We start from the raw sequence: 19205 nt of genomic DNA, 5'->3' as shown, positions 1-19205 counted from the left end.
AGTATCTTTAGGTTAGTTTTTATTTTCTTTTAGGTTGTAATCGATGGATTGGAGGTTTGTTCTTGATTTGTCTATGAATTGAGAGGTAATCTCTATCTAATTTCTTTGTGCAGGAGCCTTATGTTAATTTCTTGAAGGTTTTCTAATTAATTTAACTGTACTCTTGTGAATTCTTTGGATGGATTTGTTTTAATATTAATGGAGTTTTGATAGATTCTTCTGAAAAATTAATTTTTTTGAAATTCTTGTTTGCAAAATCATTCTAGCCTATGCATCATTAATTGATTCAGTTGCATTTATTAGGATCACATGTTTAGGGTCTAGACTTTTTCTAGCCAAACTCATGTATGCCCTAGTATAATCTTTCCAAATAAATCATGCTACAAAATATGGTTTTCTGACTTGTAGTATGTCTCAACAATTGATCCATTTCTTAATGCTTTTCAGTTTTAATTTGTATGTCGCTAAGAATGAAAAGTTTTAACTAAATTAGTACTGGTTAGGATTTTTAATCAAAAGTGGCTAATTGGGCTATTAAAATTTCTAATAGGTTGAGGGATTGAAAGATTCAACATAATTAATTGGTGCCTAATGAAAAAAATTGCATAGGAACTCTCTCTTGCTCTAGAAATTAGATAGACTTATTTCCTAGATTGCATTTACCCCTTTTATTTCAATTTCACACATATTATTTTTTCCACACCAAAACCCCCATTTATCGCTCTAGTTAGAAAATTAACTCAACGAAACCAATCACGCTTCTCTGTGGATCGACTTGGACTTACCACTGTTGCTACGTTTTAGTAGTGATAGGAGTAGTTCGATATTTACAAATTTCTTTTGTTTCAGTTTGGAGTCAAATTAACGATATCGTTTCTTCATCCGAACACTACCATTGGAATATAATAAACCTTAAGATCTTAGACTTTAGATTCAGCAAAAAGTTACTTAGTTATACTTTATATTTGTATATTAATTGAGGAATTGAATCAAATAATGAGAAGGTTTCCTCTTAATAGTAAATTTTGGCAACTACAAAAAGTTGAAACATTATTCGCTCTTTTAAGTGGTTTAAGGCACAAAGCAAGAGGTTAGCGACTTAGAATTGATGGTTGATGATCTTCTTCCCCTAGTAAACTAGTGTCTATGATTTTTTTTTTGGATTTTTTTTGGTAGGTTGGTGGAATAAGACTTTGCATATTGATGAAGAATGAAGATGACAACTCACTTAATCCTTGAATTTTGTACTCATTACCGAAATATTCAAAAGTTGGTGAATCTTGTATTTTGCTAATCACTTTGTATTAATTTCTTTATAACTTTCTTTCATTGTATTACATTAATTAATTGTGTCATGTAAATGATTACAAAATTTCAATTATGAGATGAGACTTGTGATATTTTACGTGTCATGATACTTTAATATATATAATCAATACATATTTTCTAGCTATCATTTACATGAAATTTGATGAATATTAGTGAAATGGTTTGCCATATTGTTATAAATAGTGAAAATTGGCTAAAAATAGCCATTATGACAACTGGTAATTTATCATTGACGAGAAAATGCTATAAATTTTTTTAATAACATTAAGAAAAGGCTATAAAATCTTCATAATATTGCATACAAAAGGCTTCTAAAAACTTATAATAACATAAATAAAATGCTATTACAAAGTTATAATATCTCACTTTATAAGCTATAGAAACTTATTATAGCTTTAGTTAGTAATGCTATAATATATTTTCATAGCAAGGTAAACATGCTATACTTTTTAGGTTTTTAATAGTATTTTGCATAGTGAACAAAAAACGTTACTAAAAGTTTTGGACTTTTAATAACATGGACTGTTAGGACATTCAAAAAAGGCTATAAAAGATCTATTATATCTTTTTTCGTTAGCTATCGTATCTATTATTTCTTGTAGTGAACATTCAATATAGAAAGTAAGCCAACAAATACACATCCCAATAACCCAAACTTGGAGTTGTAAGAAATCACCTCTAAAGCTTTAATATATATATATATATAGTGAATTTTGGTAAAATTTTAAAGCTAAGCAAGAATAAATCTCTCCCTTGTATGTCGTCTATGAGAAACCCTATATATTATAATCATAAAACAATGGAGATAGAAGAGAAAGGTAGAGATTAAAAATAATAACCTTTAAGAAGATGAGTGTGGATCAAAGTGAAAGAGGGTGGAAGGGTAAGGCAGGAATGAAGCCTACAAATGAATCAAGTGATATTTCCGCTCAATGTATTTGCCTCTTTGGTGACTAATAGATTTCTTAGAATTTGCCACAACACCACTGTTATCACAATAAAGTGCGATGGGAAAAGGCATATTTGGAACAACTTTAAAATCACTAAGAAGCTTCTTAAGCCAAACAACCTTTTTACAACTTCACAAGTAGCTGTGTATTCAACTTCCATAGTGGAGTCTGCGATGCATCCTTGCTTGATGCTTCGTAAAACTATACCTCCTCCATTCGGAGTAATGCTGACCCTGATGTGGATTTCTGAGAATCCTGATCAGTCTAAAAGTTAGAGTTTATGTATCCTGTAAGGATAATCCTTATCTCCATATATAAGCATATAGTCCCTCGTTCTCCAAAGGTACTTGAGGATTGTTTTGATTGTTGTCTAGTGAGGTAATCTTGGATTGGATTGATATCTACTGAAAATCTCTACTGCATAACAAACATCAAGTGTGGTATATTACATTGAATACATAAGGCTACCAACAGTTGATTCAAAGTGAATTCGTCTCATTGCCTCAATCTCTTCAATTAATGGAGTTATAGAGAGATTATTTATTATCTGTCCAGTCTTATACCTCCACTCACATGTCTTTGCATGAACGATTTGGATTACATCGTTTGTAATGATTACAAAGTGGGTCATACCCATAATGTTACTAGAATAAAGCACCCAACCTAATACATCTACTATAGACTATTTCGGTTATTACTTGAGCATAATCCACTGTATGTCAACTACATATTAGTCAACTCTCATGCTGAATTTTTTTATTGATTTAGTTATGCAATAAAGACGTAAAATAAAATAACAATTATTTTATTTAATCATTAGTAAATTGTTTATTTATTTACAAATCACGAGTTTAGGGCATAAAACCTAACAAGAAAATGGAATCAGATCACAACTCTTAGCACTTGGTACACCTCAACAAAGTGGTAGATCAGAAAGGAGAAACAAATCGTGTTAGACATGGTTCGGTCTATGATGAACTATGCTTAGTAAGCAAACTTGTTTTCGGATATGCAGTAGAGACTGCAAGTGACATTTTGAACAACGTTCCATCAAAAAGTGTTCAGAAACACCTTTTAAATTATGGAGAGACTGTAAAGGTAGCTTACATCACTGCAAAATTTGGAGATGTCCAATATATGTGCTAAATACAAATCCAAATAAGGTGGAACCTCGTTCAGAAGTATGTCTATTTCTATGTTATTCCAAAGAAACGAGAGGTAGTTATTTCTATGATCCAAAAGAAAATAAAGTATTTGTACTGATAAATGTTACTTTCTTACAAGATCATATTAGAAATCATAAACCACGTAGTAGGATTGTATGAAATAAGATTTCCAACGAAGCTATTAGTACATCAACAAGAGTTTTTGATAATGCTAGTATGTCAACAAGGAATTTACTAATTATAATTAATTATTAATAACATTTGTGTAAATAAGTAAAAAAAGCAGGGACAAAATTGTCCAATAAAACTTTTCTAAAATCCTCAGTTTTAATATATATATATATATATATATATACTCTTTACCTTTAAACTTTTAATAATGTATTTTTTGTCCTTAAATCAGATCTCTTTATTCTATATACTACCTTTTATGCCTTCTGTTTCTTTCTTTTCTACTCTCTCGTTCTATTTTTACATTGTGGTTTCGCAATTCCTATTTTGTCCTCAATTGTTTTCATTTTTTTTTTTGTGTAGCTTCTCTATTTTTTTTTTTCTTTTTTCCATGTAGTCTTTAAACTTTTTTTTCCATCATTATTTGGTTTATTAATAAAGGATTAATAAAACGAGATTTAAAATCCTTTGAAAAATATACAAATCCTTACTCAAGACTATTTAAAATTATCAATAAAAATATCTTACTTCATACACACGCACGCCGTGCACATACACACACAAGTATATATAAATTGCACTATAGAAGAGAATCTTTTGTTTCATCTTTAATTTAGGGATACTGTTTTTTAGTATACTCTCATACTTTAACCTTTTTAATAGGATACTATTCTTCAAATATAGGCATACGTTGAGTGCAATAGGTATATTAATGTTAATGGGATGCAATAGCTCTCCTACTTTACCTTTTTTAATAGAACACGACTCTCAAAATATGTTTATTGAGTCCAATAGATAAAATTGATGTCAATGGTCACGAAAAGCAACTGTTAGGATAAAGGTGGATACATATCGAGCTAGTACATCCTTTTACATAAGAGTGATAAATTGGTGTTGTTTCGCGTATGACTGAAATGTATGCCTAGAAACATGATTGTTTATGTTCTTGAAAAATAATTTTATGTAATTTAAGTTTAGAGAAAAGAACATAAACTTTAGAGAAACAATACTTTGAATGTAAAATGAAATTTAGAAATAAAAAAAGGGAGACAAATTTACACAAATAATTTGAGTATTGAAATTCCTCCATAAAATTGTAAGTAAGTTTTAAAATAGAGTCAGAAAATTATAACACAAAAATAGTTATGGAGGAAAATAAAGTAAAAATGAACATTTTACGAAGAAAAAATTATTTAACATTTTGAATATAGAAAGACGGACAATAACTCGAAAGAAAATATTTTAAAGAGGGAATAAAGTTAGAAAGATGAGGTAAAATTGTAGAGAGAAAAAAATACAGATAATAAAATAAAAAATTTAGAACAAAGATTAAAAAAAATGACGAAAAACTAAAGGAGGATAGAAAAGAAAAAAAAAAAAAAAAAAAGGGCTAGTCTAAAGGGACGAATAAATTCAATTATTTTTACCCTATTTTATTGACATCAAATGTTATTTATTTTCCACATTATTTTTTGATAAATTTGAACTTTAGGATACAAGCGATTAATTATAACATAAATATCTTCTTTATTTAAATTAAAAATTTGCGGGGTGTTTGGACCCTTAACTTCACGTGAGTGTGGAGTGAGTTATTGTATCTCATTTCATTATCAAGACTTCAATTATAATAGTTGTTATTTCCAATTATTTTAACCTACAATTAAGTATAGGGACAGTTGCAAATATAGACATTAGATTTAACGTATTAACAGATATAATATAATGAAAAAAAATTATAAATATGGTCAAATTTAAATAGTCTATCCGTGATAACTATATTATTGATAGGAGTCTATCAGTGATAGACCATATCATTAGTAAGAGCCTATCAACGATAGAAGTCTATTGCTAATAGACTTGACTATATTTAATTTTTTTTTTAAATGATGTTATACACTTGTTGATAGACTTAACTGTAGTAGTAATATTATAAATCTCTCTTTGTTACACTATTTACTATGTATCATTTCTTTCTCTTTTTAATACATTATCCACTATTTCGTATTAACATTAAATTTGTCTGTACTCCAATATATAATAACTGGCTCATTGTCCAGACACCCTTAACCATTTTGAAATTTTCATTTTTAAAAAAAGGAAAAAAAAAAAAGAAAACAACTTGCACACAGAGAGTGGAATATTTAATTGAAAAGCTTTATTTAATTAACACTTGACTATTTATTTAAAGATATAATAGTGAAGGACATAGACATAACATAACAACCCACATAAATAGTAAGTTTTCAACATTTCTATGGTCTAACTTTGAAAGATTTGAGTATTGAAAATGTAAATGTTATTTGATTTAAAAAACCACTGACAAGTTTTAGCTAAGAGTGTCATGGATTGGATTGGATTAGGTTGAAAGACTTTTTAGATCCAATCCGATTGTTTGGATTGTAAATTTTTTCAACCTAAATAACCCTTTTTAAAAAATGATCCAATCCAACTCAACCATAAAATATTTGAGTTGGGTTGGTTTGAGTTAGTCCGGTCATTTATTTAAAATTTTATTCTAAAAAGAAGCCAATAAAACAGAGAATAACGTAGTTTAGAATACTAATTCTTTAAAAGTGTTCCATTTCATAGTACATTTACTAAATTAATTAAACAACTCATAAAAATTAAAATTAAGTCATAATCATTTTAATTCATGTGCATCTCACATGTCATATATATATATATATATCAAAAGGTATTACAAAAGGAGAATTTTTAACTTTTCTTTTTACCCTTAAAAATTTATAAAGATTTTCAAATATAAAGACGAGACAAAAGTTCGAAAGAAAAAGTTTTAGAGAGAGGAATAAAGTAAGAAAGAGGACGTAAGATTCTAGGAGAGAAAAAAATACAAATAATTAAATAAAAATTTTAGAAAAAAAAGATTTAAAAAACAATGAAAAACTAGAGAATGGTAAGAGAGATCAAAAAGAAAAAATGAAGAGTTAGTCCAAAGGGATGAATAAATTCAATTATTCTTGATTGTCTTGATTATTTGATGTCACATTTATATTCCACATTATTTCTAGATAAATTAATTTGAAATTTAGGATCGTAGTTTATTGGTATTAGTATACGTTATTAAGAAGCCTTATATAATTAACACTTGACATTTTATTTACCGATATAGTAGTCAAGGACATAGATAGAAAGCATAATATAAGAACATACATAGATAGTAAGTTTTCAACTTTTCTTGGGTACAAGTTTGAAAGATATGAGTATTCGAATTTTCTCATTGGGTTGTCTGTCCTCCGAAACCAAAGCCTTATATTCACGAACACGTCCGAAACAATCCTTCGTCTTAATACGAAGATCGAACAATAGGCCATACTCTGCATTCACCTCCTGATACCAACCCTGAGTCGTACAAATGTAGACGAGATTATCATCAGCTTGCTTATTATACTCTGCCACAGCAAACTTTGCAACTTCTTGCACACAAGATTCTTCAACATTTGGAATTTCAATCCAAAATTGTTCATTCTCATCCAAATAACCGACATGGAAAGATAGGAGTGTCCTCACTCTTTGTTTATCACCTTTTTCGATGACACATACAATTGCTTCATACAGTTGTACAACTCCTTTGTTGTTTGTTGCTTCAATATACAAACGATGCTTTGTTTTCACATCACTCAACTCCTTAAACCATCCTTTGATAACACCTTTGAGGACGAGATCATCTCCACTTTCTTTGTTGTGTTGATTCACCACAAAATTTACAATTTCTTTCACACAAGGTGTGGTTACATCAGGGATTGGTAACCACTCCTCCTTTTCCTGAAAACTCATCTTGCTATCACTCTTTAGATTATTTGGAGAAAGCAAGTTTTTGTGGTGATGTGCTTCTTCATCCATTTAGATGCTCTATATTTATACAAGTTTTGGAATATGTTGGAAAGAACTTATGGATGATAAGTTCAAAATTTATTTAGTGTTATCCAATTAAATTCGTTTTATTGTTATACACATTTGTGTACATAACAAGAAGGAATATTAATATGGGTTAATTTAGACTGAAGGGCAAAATTGATATTTCAAGAGGAAATATCAAGATTGGAATATAAAAGAAGGATGTCATAAGCCCGAAAGGAGGATTCCAGAAGGAAAGGTGGTAGGGCCCACTGTTCTCGGCCTCGACCTAAGCCAAGACCAAGCCTAAAGAAACCCTAGGGTTTCTAACATAATGCCCAATCCCAAATGAGGATTAGGAAATCTAGATTAATGGAAAAACCCTATAAATACGAGATAATATGAATCCTACTCTCACGCTCTTTAGCATCTACATTCTTTCACTCTTTGACTTAAATATCAGAGTGTGTGACAAGTACTTCATCATCTTTTCACCTTCAAACAAATTCATTGCTGATATCACATGAATGTTAGACAAAATTAGAAGTTTGAAGTAGTTTAAATTCTAGATTTTCGATTAGAGCTTTTAACTCGGATGAAGGTTTATTTGATTAACAATAAAGAAGGTAATCGAATATTTTGTGAAAACAGTACGCAGTAGGCATCAAATAGAATGTTGCATTGGGCTGTTAAAGTTTGATTATGTCTTCTTTTGTTAGTAATGTTTATGCATTTTTCATGCGTCTCCGTGGAACATAATTTTTCATGTTGCCATGTAATTTTCTGTATTTTAATGCTACTGTTATTAAACAAGTGTATATTGGATTTGAAGGAATTAAACAAGTGTATATTGTCTTCTCAACTTTTTATATTTCAAAACTAGTACCTCTTCTGAAAATTTTTACCATAGTTTTTTTTGGTCCATCAAGTCCGAGAATGGCTACCGAGATTTATATAAAAAATTAACTTTTTCTACTCTCGATTAGTCTAAGAAGCACAGACATAGATACGGATACAGGATACAAATACGATACAATATGGCGATACACCAATTTCTATAAAACTAAGATATGGATACGTTGATGTCCAATTAATTGTTATAGTACTTATTTTAAGTCAGATTTAAATAGATTCGAGAAGAGAGTGAAAAATATTGAGTGGTGGTTGAGCGATAGAGCAGGTGGTAGGAATAGAAGATGAAGATTGAATAATGAAATTGAGGATCAAGGGGGGGAGGGGGAGGGGAGAGTATGAATCATGATTTAGATAGTAAGAGAGAAGAGAAGAATGAAGATTTTAATTGCGTTTTGGGTTTTTCTCTTAACTTTTTATGTCTTTATCATTTTTAATTTTGTTTGTTTTGGATTGCTCAATTTATGTGGACTTTTATGTTTAGGAGTGATTTTCAAATGGTGAAAATCACTTTTGTCATTTTAAAATGAACGTGAAACATGTTTAATCCTTCCAAACTAATTTTGACTATATGAAAATTGTATTTAAAAATGTAAAATTGAAAACTAAATTAATTTTGAGTAATTAAAAATTTGTTTTCGAATGATTTTGAAAATGAAAAAAGTGATTTTGATGATTTTAAAATCACTCTCAAACATTATATAAAATGGGTTGTGAGTTGGATTTTTTAAGTAATTTGGCTTAAACTTGAAAAAAAACCAGCGTATCTCCTTCACGTATCTAGAAGAAGATACCTGTATTTGAAAATTAAAAAAAATAGATATTTCAAATCATGTATCTTGACGTTTTCGTATCATATATGTATTTGGTGCTGATCCTCTATACAATTAAAAGTATTTGTACTTCCTAATGGGCAGTTAACCCTGAAATTATGTAAATTTTTCTAAATATTATATAATTTTTAAAATTTTATATCAAATCTTATCTAATTTTCTAAATCTTTCAACTCAAAGATCAACTTTTTTACAAAAAAGTTAGGTAAGATTTTGAAAATATAAAGAATTTTAGTGTATCTTGGGTAAAATTAACATCAAGATCCCTATATATTTGGTCTCTCTAGGTGAAATCTCGGTTAGATTAATATGAGATTCTTTATATTTTTCATATCCTAATTTTTTATTTGCAAAATTTGATCTTTTACAAAATTTAAAAATCACAGTGTACTTGAAATTCATTTGAAAAATCATAATCGATAAATTCATTTGGAAATTTGGAAATTCATATAATTGTAGAAACAAAAATGAGGGCAAATATTTGAAACAAATATGTAAAATTTTAATATAAGATTTGGTAAAAATAATTGAATTTAGAGAAAGTTTTAAAAGATACAAGATTTGGTATAAGATTGGGAAATATTATATAATCTTTGAAAAAATTGGTAAAATTGGTAAAACCTCGGTGTTAATACTGTCGAAGATAATCGATAAATTAGAAATTTTTAACTTTTAAAATCTCAGTGGTCGATCTCACCCGAGATGAACTGAGAAAACTAGTTTGATGATTTTTTAAAAAGCATACTAATTTTGCGAAGTAAAAACTTTAGGAGACTATTTCTGACTATTTTCAAAGAAAATGAGGGTGGTCCATTAGACCTTTAATTAAACTTAAATTTTATTGAAAGAAATTGTATAAAAATTTGATTAAAATATCATTTTATTCTCTAGCCAAATTTGCAACATCTTGCACACAAGGAGTCGTTACATCATAGATTTTGTACCACTCCACTTTTGGCTCAAAAATTTCGTGGTGATGCTTATTAAGAACGTGCTATATTATTTATTATACAAGTTTGCGAATATATGTCAAAGAAATATGTTCTACTTTTAACTTAGAGAATATAAGTTCAAAAAATTTTCGGGAGCATTTAGATTGAGAAAATTGATCATCTGAAAATAAATGGGGGAATGTGTAAGAGATACACATCTCGTGTTGGTATAAGTTTTGAAGTTTGGTCATCAGAAAGTACGGCGGGTCCAAGTAGGAAAAAATAAACTATTCTCATATATTCCTTATATCCATGGATTATACCCATCCAAAACTGTGAGTTATCTTGATGCTCTCTCTTTTTTTTTAATACATGAATTTATTCTTTTATTTTATATTATTAAAATTAATTAATATATGAATATTAAATTTATAATTTAGAAAATTATATTAAATTTTAAATTATTATATTTGAATTTAAGTACTCCATATCCATAAATTAGTTAATTAATTATATAATAAACCGTAAAAAATCAATGCACTAATACTATTAATTCATCAAGAAATTATTTATGTGGTTAATTAATTGTCATTATGATTAATAGTTTATGAGATTATTTTTTTTAAATAATTATAATTAGTTTATCACTGATTAATTATAATTCATTCTTTCTTCATTACAAAACGTTTAATTTATTTTTTAAAAATGATTTTGATTGTTTTATTTATTAATTAATACATCATATTTATATAAATTCATCAAATTGATACGTCAAATTATGTAATCAAGTAACTTTAGTTATAAATTACTCATTTTGCAAATATTTGTAATTAATAAGTTAATTAATATTATCATTTAATAGTTAAATAATTAATTTTGATCAAAATTTTAAATTGAATTTATTGTTTATCAATTAATCTATCAAACTTTTATAGAAGTGTCCATGATTAATTTTATAAATAAAATATGAAACAAATTTATTACCGTAAAATTTTGATAACATTCTCATGTACAACCAAACACAGTCATCCTTGATTCCTAGGTCTTTTATTCCTAGGTTTTTTATTCTCATAAATACTTAATTCCTGCACATCTTTAAAACCTTAAACCAAACGGCCTAGGTTATCCAATTAGGGGCCGTTTGGATTATGGTTTTCTCAATGTTAGGGAATTAAGGATATCTGGGAATAAAATTATTGGGAATCAAGGATGACTATGTTTGGTTGTGTATGGAAAACAATGCCTAGAAATCAAGGATGACCATGTTTGGTTGTGCATGGGAAAACAATGCCTGAGAATAGTATGTGTGGGAATTAAAGATAAATATGTTTGGTTGTGTAAGAAATGTGTTTGGTGTTGCATGGAAATTAGGGGTGTTAAAAAAATCGAAGACCCGAAAAAATCGAGCAACCCAACCCAACCCAGCTGGTTTGGGTTGGTTAAAAAAAAAATTGGTTTGGTTTGGTGTTTTTTTAATGAACTCGAATAGGTCGGTTCGGTTCTCAGGTTCGTAGGAAAACCGTTTGTAGGAAAATTGATTTGGGTTCGTTATCTACACAATCGCTGAGCTCCGCTACATGATCTCTGAGTAACAAAATACTATATGATCGCCTACCCAATGCTAGACGATTGCCTACCAAATGCTACATAATCGTTGAGCTCGGCTACACGATCGTTGAGTAACTAGGAATTGGGCGGCACTCAAAGCAGAGAGATGGGTTTTCACGACTGGAAGGAAGGAAAATGGTGGTAGAAAGGGGAAGAAGAAATGAAAACCCACACTTCTCAATGGGTACATTTGTGTAGATAAAAGATACCTAGGAATTATTTTTCCAAAATAAATAAACAAAGCCCACCAATCAAACATGAGCTTTGAAAGCCCATTCCTATTCCCTCCAACCAAACTGCCCTTTATTAAGGTCTTTTCATTATTATATACATTTGTGTAGATAACAAGAACAAAATTTATATTGAATAATTGACTTTGATGAAATTTTTACATTAAAGTTTTATTAAATTTATAATTCAACGACCAAGTTGTTCCATACTATGTGAAAGTATAAATATAAAATTGCTGATTCATCGATTAAAAGTGTTTTTTTTATTCCAAATTCCGAGGAATCTTTTATTTTAAAAAGCTATTTATGAAAATCAGCTCAAAATATGATTTCTCTGGCTCAAACGCCACTGACCAAATTTATCATATTTTTGTTTCTAAATACTTTTTTAAAAAAACTATTTTCTTTAACTATCTTTTAGGGATCATTTGGCGTATAGAATTGAGTTGAGTAGGTAATTATTGTTTGGAGAATTAAAATTACATGGAGAGTTAACTTGTCTGTGTTTGAGATGCCGAGTTGAGTTGAATTTGTAATTATTATCTATATTTGGGGGTGTTGAACAAGTTTAGGTGAAACAAAAAATTTGTGTATGGAGTGCAAAGTTTAGTTGAGTTGAGTTATAATAAATGGTGCAGTTTTTCTAAATGAAACTGATTGGTTTTTTTTTTTTTTTTTTTTTTTTGCTGTTGTTGATTTTAATTTTCAACTATACCCATATTTTCCTAGCTTTTTAAGACAAAAGCAAAAAAAACATCATATTTTTTTCCATTCTTAAAACATAACCAATTCTCTACAAATTATTCATATACTAAAAATAAAATTTTGAATTCATTTTTTGAACGCATAATTTCATAACATATTTTTTCTCAATTTCTAAATACCAAGCATATTCCAAATAAATTATCAGTAAACACAACTACTGGACACTAAAAAATGAACACTTAACATTTTAAAAGTTGGACAACATTTTTTTTTTCTCTTTTAAAAAACGTAACATATTTAATTTTAATCACACAATTTGAACACTCAATTGCAAAACAATTATATTTTTCCACCGAAATACATGTCATATTCCAAATGTGCCGGGTTCAAAAAATGAGTTCACAGCATATATATTGTCGGGTTGAAATATTAGGTGGTCAATCTAAAGGGTCCAAGCAAGTAGACGGATGCAATAAAATTTTCGTGCTTGTTTCGGTAGAGTGAGAAAGCAGTTCGTCTTTTATATGTCCATGTCAATGATATCAATAAGGTCGCATCTATCATCATCAGTCCGTCGATAGCAAATATGGTGTCAACTACCTCCATCCGACGTCTAAATTCTAGCTCGTACTTCTCTGTTTGCCACGATATAAGTCTGCTTATGTGTACCAACTGCATATCAATGATTGATCGCATGACGTCCATTGTTTCATTTTGGAATGCCAGTCGTTTCCTCTTACTCCCTCTAGATGGCTCTGTTGATACACTTACTCTATTTATGGCGATATTTGGTACACCTGCTTTCCCATGGACACATCTACCTAAACTTCATCCATTACATCGTCTCGTAATTGGGTTTCATTTTGTTGATTATCTGAGATAGAGTAGTCTCGTGATCCAAGTTGAATCTTGTCCTCCACTTCTAGGAACATTAACGCCATCACACTGGGGGCTCACAGAAATATTCGGATTAAAGGAACTCTTAACAAAGAGACCCATGAGCGGAACGAGATTGTTCCAAACCCCATTGTGACAGAACATATACATTTATGATCAAACAGTAATAGTCATGCAAAACTCTAAATTACAGCATGCTGCAAAAGGGAAATACTAAGGTTAAAGTGAACTTACCCTTGAAGAACTATTCTTCTCGTTCCCTCGAACTTTGTTGCATGGTCGTTCACCAAACATGAACGTAAAGCTTCAGCAATCTCCTCGAACAAGCATCAACAACACTCGTCCCTCGAACAATAAATAGACACTATCAGCAGGTTACCTTAGTATTCTTGGTGTGAGAATCTAGGAGTTGTGGGCTCTGTAGGATTTGGTAGAGGGTAGGAGGAATTTTCAAATTGTATAGACGATCGAGTAAGTGGAAGATAGTATTAGTCTATCGTGTAGATAGTGTACTCGATTGTTTAGAAGATAAGTGACTATCTTATAGAAAACTTGCTACATGATTGTGTATGCTCTCAAGCTATCATATATCTTATGCTTTTGATCGTCTGATTCATTATATCGAAAATGATCACCTAGTGTAAAAATGAAAATGATTTTCATTTTAACCATCAGTTACCATTTGATGACAACTTCCCACTAAGTCGGTTATGGGAGAAAAAATCGTAGCCAATTATTCTATAATTGATTTAAATAAAAATATAATCAATATATTCATAACCTATAGTTTTAATATCACATCTCATGCAATATATAAACCATAGTTCTTTTTCTCCCTTATAGAATTAAATAATAATTCCTCCATTTAATGTATCAAATATATTAATTCAATTATATCTCATGTATTTGATACAATTTAATTATATCATATATAATCAAGTTTCCTCTTATTAATTTAAACATTTCAAACTAACCCAAAAATTGATTCTTCATATGAATCCATTGAGCTACCAAGGGGACCTTATGGACTTATAGCTTGAAGCTCCAACGGTACGTGAATAACTTACTAAACTCTTTAATCATGATATCGACTATCTGTTAACTGTTGGCATTCATTAAAGACCGATAGCTGCACTCTTCGCGCTACAGATATATTTCGCGTCCATTGGATATAACCAATCAACAATACGATGACCCTTCATAAATTACTCGTAAGAACACCAGACCAATTTATCGTTTTGCTCCTGTAATTACATCTAACTCCTTAAGTACCATTGATTCCTCTAATGAACATTACATTATAGTCCTACTATGAGTAAATTCTTCTCGGGCCAAGAGAAGGTGTGACACCACATTCTTCAAGTCTCGGAATTAGCCCTTAAGGGACCAATTTATCTACTTACCCCTAAGTCGGGGAAGGAGTGAATTCCATCTCATGTAGTTGTGTTCCCAGCCTGTCTCTTATACACATCTATGTGTATAAGAGACAGGGCCAAGAGAAGGTGTGACACCACATTGTTCAAGCCCCGGAATTAGCCCTTAAGGGACCAATTTATCTACTTACCCCTAAGTCGGGGAAGGAGTGAATTCCATCTCGTGTAGCTGAGTTCCTAGCTCCCCAACCAAACGAATCCCCAATGTGGTAGGTTTAAGTCGGCGATCTTGCCCCTCGCACCCATACAAATCAAAGGACCGCACTCATAGGTAGGAGTTCCCAACTCACTCAAGATTAAGGTCGTGTTACCTATGGTCATCCTAGTGAAATGAAAGTCTTCGTCATGAACAACATTATATAATGAGACTAAACATTTCGTAGTCCATCTTATAATAACTCTTTTGTATAGAGCATCCCTACTTGCATGTTTAATACATGAATGTTTATGATCAGACCATCTGTAGTACATTACAACACTTATAACATCTACAAAGTAGATCACACTCGTAGTTTCAATAGGATAAGTTTTCCCTCGTTTATCCATCTACTACAGACCATTTAGGTTATCACTTAAAGCACGATCCACTTGTATGTCATTACGTACATGCTTAAGTTACTACAATAACCAGGGATCTTAGTTTATTGGTTTGTGGTTAATGCAACAAAATATCTCATATAGCAAAGACTGTAGTGAAGAAAATATCTCATATTGTTACATCACAAAATGTTTGTTCAAATACATGTTTACAAACTACTTGACCCAACGATATTTAGGGCATCAACACCAACGATCTCCCATTTATCCTAAAGCTAGTGGGGTGTACAAGAGAAAAACAAGTACAAATAAATAAACTAGGGCACAAAGGCCCAGTACAACAATATTCCCACTTGCCCTAGTCCAGCCATGGACGGTCCCGTAGACCCATGCTCTGAAAGTGACCCTCAAACGGGTTAGAAACATTGTGCTTCGAAGCTATCTTCATGATTATCACATCTCCTCGATGCACAATCTCTCTTATAAGATGGTATTTTCGCTTGATATGTTTGCCGCGCTTGTGACTCCTAGGCTCGCTGGATTTAGCCACATCACCACTATTTTCACACTAAAGGGTGATGGGCCTAGATATGTCTGGAACAACTTCTATTTCAGTCAGGAACTTTCTGAGCTAGACAACATCCTTAGCAGCTTCACAAGCCGCTACATACTCGATCTCCATAGTGGAGTTAGCAATGCACCTCTGCTCAGTGCTTTGCCATACTATAGCTCCTCCGTTAAAAGTGAACACTGACCCCGAATTAGATTTTCGAGAATTCTTATCAGTATGAAAACTAGAGACCGTGTATCCAGTAAGGACCAAATCCTTAGATCCATACAAAAGCATGTAGTCCCTCGTTCTCCGAAGATACTTGAGGATATTCTTGATGGCAGTCCAGTGATCCTATCCTGGATTAGACTGATATCTACTGACTATCCCCACAGTATAGCAGATGTCAGGTTGAGTACATAACATTGCATACATCAAACTGCCAATGGTAGATGCATAGGGGACCCGTCTCATTTCCTCAACCTCTTGAGGTGTCTTAGGACATTGCTCCTTAGACAATGTAACTCCATGTTGAAAGGGCAAAGGCTCTCTTGGAGTTCTGTATCGAGTACTTGATCAACATCTTGTTAATGTACGATGCCTGTGGCAGTGCTAGTACTTTGTTTTTTCGATCCTCAAAGATCTGAATCCCAAGAACAAATTGCACCTCTCCCAAATCTTTCATTTGGAGTTGGGTCGCTAGCCAGTTCTTAACTGAAGTCAGTAAACCTACATCATTCCCAATGAGTAGGATATCATTTACATATAACACTAGGAATACTACTGAACTGTTGACGTTTTTCTGGTAGACACAAGGCTCATCAATGTTTTGGTCAAAGCCATAAGATTTGATTGCTGTATCAGACCTTATGTTCCAAGATCGAGACGCTTGTTTCAGTCCATAAATGGACCGATTCAGTTTGAAAACCTTTTGCTTCTGACCTTGGGATATGAATTCCTCGGGTTGCACCATATAAATGGTCTCCTCAAGATTACCATTCAGAAAGGCAGTCTTGACATCCATTTGCCCTATTTCATAGTCATAATATGAGGCAATGGACAAGAGGATGCGGATAAGCATGACAATAGGTGAGAAAGTCTCCTCATAGTCAACTCTCTCCACCTGGATATAACCCTTTTCCAGAAGTCTAGCATTGAAGGTTTTCATCTTCCAATCACCACCCCGTTTCCTCTTGTAGATCCATTTGCAACCTATAGGTTTAACCCCATCAGGTTGATCTACAAGATCCAATACTGAGTTGAAGTACATAGACTTCATCTCAAGATCCATAGCTTTGACCCATTCATCTCTATCAATATCCTTCATTGCCTTCTTATAAGATAACAGATCCTCAACCTCACCACCGGCTACCATATCTAGGATTTCAGTTAAACCCATGTAGCGAACAAGTGGGTTCGCAACCTTCCTACTACGTCGAGATTCCCTCAACTCTTGAGGTGGATTTGATCTACTAGATGAACTTCCATCAACAACTCTTGTTGATGTAGCATGCTCTTCAACAACTCTAGTTGAAGTTTCAGTAGTATCTTTGGAAAGTTCACTCAATACTATTTTACTTCTTGGTCTGTGCTCTCTTATATGATCTTCCTCAAGGAAGGTAACATTTGTCGACACAAACACCCTATTTTCCTTAAGATCATAATAGTAAGCCCCTCGTGTCCCTTTAGGGTAGCCTACAAATAGGCACAACCTCGAATGTGGTTCCAATTTCTTAGGATTAGCTTCAAGCACATAGGTTGGGCAACCTCAGATGCGGAAATGACATAAACTAGCTTTACGCCCGTTCCACAACTTCAAATGTGTTTTGGCAACACTCTTGGAAGGAACACAATTGAGGATATAGGCCACAGTCTCTATTATAAAACCCCAAAACGAGTGTAGTAAGGAAGCATAACTCATCATCGACCGAACCATGTTCAACAAGGTTCTGTTTCTCCTCCCCGATACACCATTATGCTGAGGTGTACCAGGTATTGAGAGTTGGGAAATGATTGCATGTTCTATCAAATAGTTCTAGAACTCAGAATCCAAAAACTCCCAACCTCGATCTTATCGAAGTGTCTTAATCCGTTTCTCTAATGTGTTTTCAACTTCAACCTTGAACTCTTTGAACTTTTCAAAGGATTCTGACTTATGTTGCATTAAATAAACATACCTATACCTCTAGTAATCATCAGTAAAAGTAATGAAATACTCGTAACATCCCCTGGCTCGTAGATTCATCGAACCATAAAGGTCTGAATGTATTAACTCTAGAGGCAATTTGGCTCGATAACCTTTTCCAGTAAAAGGTTGTTTGGTCATCTTGCCTTCAAGGCATGACTCGCACACAGGTAAAGAATTTTCCTCTAACTTGTTTAGAAGTCCATTCTTCACCAATCTCTCAATCCTATTGAGATTAGTGTGCCTTAATCGAAGGTGTCAAAGTTGGCCATTTTCTTTTGGAGAAAGTTTAAGTAATTTATTTTGAGTTACGACATATTTAAACATCTCTATGTTTTGGAGGGAATTTGTTGCTAGCGATCTTACTACCCTTCTTCTTCTTCCACTAGTTAGTGTCTGATGAAGAAGGTGCATACTTAGTTCTTAAGGTCGAACCTTGGTAGAACTTCTTAGATGATGAAGTAACATTTGCCTCACCAACTATCTTCTCCTTGGTTTTCAACAAGGATTGGAACGTCTGCAACTCATTGAGGTGAGTTGGAAGGGTGTAATCAACACTGTTCAGAACAACGTTGCTTACGAAGTGCAGGAAGCTTTCTTGAAACGTTTGCAGAATTATGCTAACCTGGTTGCCCTCATCGATGTGGGGCCCATTCATCTCCGCCATGTTAAAGTTGACCATCATGTTCAGAACATGTTCTCGAACAGATGTACCCTTTTTCATTTTGGAGTTGAAGATGCTTTTAAGAGCTTTATACTTCAGCTGCTCGGACGGTTGTCTGAACATTCTCTTCAGAGACTCCATGATCTCAAGTGCAGACATCATGGGCTGATGTTTCTTAGCCAAGACATCGTTTATGCTGGCAAAAATAAAAGCTCGAGCTTTCTCATTCGCCCGTGTCCATCGCTCAT

The 19205-nt window shown here is 32.0% G+C and overlaps 1 protein-coding gene across 1 annotated transcript; it reads right to left on the bottom strand.

Annotated features, from left to right (window-relative positions):
- Positions 1-6802: 6802 nt before the first annotated feature.
- Positions 6803-7477, bottom strand: LOC120077251. Its single transcript, XM_039031147.1, has one exon. The coding sequence runs from the start codon at positions 7475-7477 to the stop codon at positions 6803-6805; it is 675 nt and encodes a 224-aa protein (XP_038887075.1).
- Positions 7478-19205: the final 11728 nt, after the last annotated feature.

The sequence above is a fragment of the Benincasa hispida genome, chromosome 5 (genome assembly GCF_009727055.1).
Source record: "Benincasa hispida cultivar B227 chromosome 5, ASM972705v1, whole genome shotgun sequence".
NCBI lineage: Eukaryota > Viridiplantae > Streptophyta > Magnoliopsida > Cucurbitales > Cucurbitaceae > Benincasa > Benincasa hispida.
Note: the sequence above shows the minus strand (reverse complement) of the source record. Positions and strands in the feature narration are given on the sequence as shown.

Bases quoted from the DNA above. Each gene is read 5' to 3' on its own strand.
- LOC120077251 (XM_039031147.1), bottom strand. From the start codon at position 7,477: ATGGATGAAGAAGCACATCACCACAAAAACTTGCTTTCTCCAAATAAT.